Raw genomic sequence first — 5429 nt, 5'->3', positions numbered from 1 at the left:
ATAATATTCAAATCCAAATATCTCTTTTACTTGGGAATAAAACTTCAATATCTCAGATGTTCTAACTGTTAATCGCTAATTCCATAAATTTACAAATTTTCTTCCAGAAAATCTTGTGGACGAGGGGTCCGATGCGCTTTGATGAATGATGAAATGGCAAATAAGTATCTCGTGATTGATGTTCTTTTAAAATAGCAACAAACCCTTTTTCTTACTTAGGTCTTACTTTCGGCTCCATCTGTTTATTTCCGCACAATTTTTATTGAGGGGAATATGATGGTTATCTATACATTCGATTACAGCACTTCTCACGGGTCTGACCTTCGAGTAGTAAGAATCCTAAAAGTTCTTATTTAGGCAATGAATGAGACATTCTTGCAAAAAGTGAAATTGTGCTGCATCATTTATGTCACAAGACTTGTCAGTCGCTATTTATTAAGCTGAAACCAATTTGAGATCTTCAATATGCTGTTTTGTTTATATTGGAAAAAATTACAATTGTTCTATCTTTAATAGTTCTGGAGAATAATGGTAACTTTAATTCTTTTCAAAATATCTACTTTTGTTCTTAAAATCTTTTAGCCTAAACAAAAAGTTATTTATGTTCTCGATTTATAGAAGAAATGAGGTCATCAGATTCAAATGCAACTTTTTCTTACCAAGTTCTTTTTTTAGTGGAAATTTTATTGCGCCTTCTGTGGATGTTTGTACCAGAGCCGCACTTAAAAGACCAAAGAGCCACACATGGCTTCGGAACTTCTGTTTTGTATTTTTTGGGGGATCTCTCTACATAAAATTTTCTTAAAGAACAAGGTGTTCTGTTTACATACTTTGTTTTTTGGAACTACATCCTTGCTTAAATTTACTGAATACTGTTTTTTCAAATGTATATACATTTTTTGTTGAAATTGTTTTATATCCCTTCTAATTTCATGTTTTTAAACGTTGATGAGGCTTTACGAAGTGACATTGAGAAGCAGGTTGACAGTTCAGCTCTATTTATATTGCCCAAACTTGAAGATAGTCCGATTAGCGCTTTTCCCAGCATTTCGGTACCATGTAAATTTGAACCTGAGTCTCAGGAATTGGGCTCCATGTCTATTACTGGTCAAGGTAAGGATTTCAGAGTGGGAGACTTTTCACAGTACATTCTAATTAGAATATTCAGAAGCTTGGAGCTGCCAAGTTTGCTTACTTTTATAGGGATCAAGTAAAAAAAAGGCCAAATTTTTTCCGTCAGTGGACTCCTGAAGTAAAGGGATAAGGGAGACTAAGAATGTCTGCAGAAACTAGAGCCCATTACTAAACCTGGTAGATGCTTACTATTCAGTATATACCAGGGTTGTGTCTAGGGGAAAAGCAAGCTGGGTTTGAAACACGCTCCCGAAATATTTCTTGAAACGTTAAGACGGTCTAAAAATGAAAGTAACAAAACAATCTTAGCTCTTCTAGACTGAAATAATTGTGGTATTCCCCCTTCCTAACAAAGTTTTTGGATACGCGCTAGTATTAAACGTTCTCATTAGTTCCCAAAAATAAGGAAAATGGTGAATAATTTGTCCCATCCATCATAAAAATCATTGTGCTTGGACTTGAAAAAGGAAAAAAGGTTGATACTGGTTAAACAATTTGTTTGAAATAATAGGACAGTTTCGTCTTATTTGGACTTTCTATTTATGGCAGATAGAATCTGAGGTTTATTTTGTGTTCAGTTTTTTTAGACTCGCTAAAAAATTTTGGTATCTCACTTAATAGTCTACAATTAAACGACATACAAGCATGAAGGAAAGTACCTAGAAAAAGAGGAAGCTTTTAGAGCCTTGAAAGTTTTTTAACAAATAGATCTTTGTATTATATCCTTCTCTATTGAAACCAATTGAATATCTTTGAAATCAAGAAATTTGAAATTAGTGAAAAGAAACGGAAAGCAATACGTTTTCCAAATAATTTAGATCTGAATAGAACCAAATTGTTTGTACAGTTTGCTGATCAAAATACGGTCAGTCAGTCGGGTGCCCAAAAGAATCTGTTCAAAGTTTTTCTGGAAAAAAAACCTAATAAATCCTCTTCCGTCTTTCGTACCGCACAATTTTCCGACCCATACTCGACCACTGTTAGCACATTAGCCTCCAATATTCTAATCTTGGTTTGCAGACATATCTTTCTATTCTTCCAAACATTTTTAATTTTTGTAAAACACCGTGGGGCGAGGTTATTCTACCTTAATATTTCCATTGCATCCACCATCGTTAGTAATATTAAGACCCTTGTAAGTGAAGCTATCTGTTTGATCCATCTTCTCCTTACCCAGTATTACTCTTCACTTTCATTAATTTTTATTCAATATAACTTAGTCTTCTTAACATTAATGTTCAAACTTATTTTTGGACCCTTAACTCTCAGAACCTCAAAAAAATCTTTCATATTGCTTACGTTTTCAACTAGGACAGTCAAATCATCACCATAATCTATGTTTGGGACAAGTTTTTCCTTCTCTACTTGATTCCATGCTCTCTTATAGTCTTTATGTTGTTCTTTTGGACAAAGTCCATCAAACTGATCTATATAGATGAGCATAAAACGTAACCTCGCTTGACTCCTGAATAAGTACAAACCACGGCAATGTTATCAAAGGCAATGTTTTATCGTTGTCTATGGAAAAAGCCATAAGGCTTCAAATTTTTCTTTTCCAGAGGCACTTCATATGGACAGTGTGGTGTTTTAAACATGGGAGGGGTTCATTCGATTGGAAATTGGAAGTTCTAGTGCCATTTTTAGGAATAAAAAGAGATATGAAGGCAACTCGCCCCCCTCACGCCCTCTTTTCCTCAAATGCATCCAATCAAAATTTTGAGATAGCCGTTTTGGTCAAAATAGTTCAAAAATCAGATAAAAACTCTGAGGTCAACAAAATTCCCCTGAGCCCGGAGGCACGTGTTGAAAATTATACCCCTTGGGTATATTAAGCTTATATGGAAGGGTTGGTGTATAAACTTTGGAGGGGGCTTATTTGATTGGAAATTGAAAGTTCTTTTTTCCTTTTTAGGAGTCAAATTTATGGGAGGGCAACTAGACCCTCCTTCCCTTTTTTTCTGCAAACACATCCGATCAAATATTTAGATATCCTTCTTTTTTTTATAGATCAAAGATCAGATTACACAAACCCCTGGGTCGACAAAAACCGTCCTGAGCCTGGGGGAATGTGTTAAAAGTTATACACTGGGAGTGGTTTTAAAAACTTTGTAGGGGGCTCATTTGAATGGAAATTAAAATTATTTAGTGCCCTTATTAAGGTGAGAAGTGATCGAAGGGCAACTAGCTCTCCCCCTTGCCCTCTTTTCTTAAAATGCATCCCGTTTAATCCATTTTGTTAAAGATAGTTCAAAGAACAGATAAAAAAAAAGTCTGGGGTCGACACAAACCCTCCAGAGCCTGATGAGACGTGTTGAAAGCTATACCCTGCGACATTTGGAATGGGTGGTCGTAAAAACTTTGGAAGGGGCTAATTTGATTAGGAATTTAAATTGTTAGTGCCCGTATTAAGTATGAGAAGTGATCGGAGGGTAACTAGCCTCCCCCTCCCCTCCCATGCCCTCTTTTCCCCAAATGAATTCTATAAAAAATTTTTACATATCTATTTTGTTAAAGATAGTACAAAGATCAGATAACAAAATTTTGGGGCCGATACAACCCCCCAGAGCCGGGGGGGCACAAGATGAAAATTGTGCCCAGGGGCAGATAAATTCTTTAAGGAAAGGGTAAGTCGTATAAACTTCGAAGGGGGCTCATTCGATTGGAAATTGAAAGTTATACTTTATTTGTAAGAATGAAAAGTGATTGGAGGGCTATTAGCCCCCCCCCTCACACTATTTTCTCCAAATGCTTCAGACCGAAATTTTGAGATAGCCATTTTGCTCGATATAGTCCAAATATTAGACAACAAAAACTTTGGGGCCGACACAACCCCCTAGTAAGTGATGTAAGCCATGCTCTGGGGGCATATAGGGTTTTTATGGGAGGAGTGGTCGTATAATCTTGGGAGGGAGCTTATTTAATTAAAAATTGAAAGTTCTAGTTCCATTTTAAGAGTCAAAAGTAATCGGAGGTTAACTAGCCTTCCCACGCCCTTTTTCCCTAATGAATTCGATCAAAATTTGAGATAGCCATTTTGTTCAAAATAATTCATGTATCATATTGCAATGTCTCTGTGGTTGACACAGCCCCGTAAATCCTGGGATCAAGTTATTCTCCAGGGGCACATAATGTTTTTTGGAAGCGGATGGTCGTATAAACTTTGTAAGGTGTCTCATATGTTTGGGAATTGAAAGTTCGATTTATCCATTTTAATAGTAAAAACGATACGAGGGCACCCCCCCCCTCACCGCCTTTTTTTAACAAAATGTGTGTGATAAAAAATTTGTGATAGCCATTGTCCTCAAGATAATACAAAGATTATATCACAATGCCTTCGGGGTTGATAAAACCCTCAGAGCCCTAGGGTAAGGTTACATGGGGTAAGCTAGGCCCCAGGGTATATAAGGTTTTTATGGAAAATGCGGCCGTATAAACTTTAGAGGACACTTATTTGGTCGAATAATTAAATCATTTTGTAAAAGAAGAAGGTGTTCTATATGCATCACTTTGTTTTTACTGAAATGTCTGTATCTACTGAATTTTCTTTTCATAAAATGTATATACATTCTTGTCAAACTTCTTTTATATCTCTTTTCATTCTCTTTTTAGAAGTTGAAACTGCTTTACGAAGTGACAATAAGAAGCAGGTTGACATTTCAGACCCTTTTTTGTTTCCCAAACTTGAAGATGGTTCGATGATTACTTTTCTCAGCATTTTGGTTCCACGTAAACTTGAACCCGAGTCTCAGGAATTTGGATCGACATCTACTAGTGATCAAGGTAAAAAATTCAGAGTCCTGGGATCAACTAAAAAGGCAACAATGACTACAATTTGACTAGAAAAAGTAAAATATTAAACTGTAATAGAGGGTACAGCTGTGCATGGGTACAGATTACAATCACCAACTAATGGGTACAGCTGTGCATGCTGTGTATCAGTCAATAGGTTGAACATATTATTCTTCTTCTCGGCCATTTACGAAACAATTTTCTATGTTGGATCTTCTCTGCTGGACGTTCAGCGGTAGATACAAGAAAAAGCCGAAACGGTATCGTGTTCGACATCGATATTTACGTTTTGATATCGATATTTGATGTGATATATCGATATCCAATATCGTCCAACCTTGACGGGCAGTCTTAGCCAAGGTGTTGAAAATTTAACAAGGAAGTTCTTGCTCATTTAGTAAATTATAGTGCCATCTCTAGAATTACTCTGTATTGTGTTTTATATATATATATATATATATATATATATATATATATATATATATATATATATATATATATATATA

At 35.7% G+C, this 5429-nt stretch overlaps 1 protein-coding gene across 1 annotated transcript; it reads left to right on the top strand.

Annotated features, from left to right (window-relative positions):
• The first annotated feature begins 555 nt into the window (after positions 1 to 555).
• LOC148938891 (uncharacterized) lies at positions 556 to 5217 on the top strand. The gene is made up of 2 exons (XM_089107466.1): positions 556 to 1113; positions 4744 to 5217. The coding sequence occupies exons 1-2, from the start codon at positions 885 to 887 to the stop codon at positions 4968 to 4970; spliced, it is 456 nt and encodes a 151-aa protein (XP_088963592.1). The 5' UTR covers positions 556 to 884; the 3' UTR covers positions 4971 to 5217.
• The last annotated feature ends 212 nt before the right edge of the window (positions 5218 to 5429 follow it).

The sequence above is a fragment of the Artemia sp. Qi Xiang Cuo genome, unplaced genomic scaffold, assembly GCF_049724085.1.
Source record: "Artemia sp. Qi Xiang Cuo unplaced genomic scaffold, ASM4972408v1 HiC_scaffold_54, whole genome shotgun sequence".
Classification (NCBI taxonomy): Eukaryota; Metazoa; Arthropoda; class Branchiopoda; order Anostraca; family Artemiidae; genus Artemia; species Artemia sp. Qi Xiang Cuo.
Note: the sequence above shows the minus strand (reverse complement) of the source record. Positions and strands in the feature narration are given on the sequence as shown.

What these genes read in the sequence shown, in the direction of transcription:
- LOC148938891 (XM_089107466.1), top strand. Translation starts at nt 885, where the DNA reads ATGTATATACATTTTTTGTTGAAATTGTTTTATATCCCTTCTAATTTC. An exon ending in CATGTCTATTACTGGTCAAG is followed by an intron (nt 1,114 to 4,743) that starts GTAAGGATTTCA and finishes TTCTCTTTTTAG; the next exon opens with AAGTTGAAACTGCTTTACGA.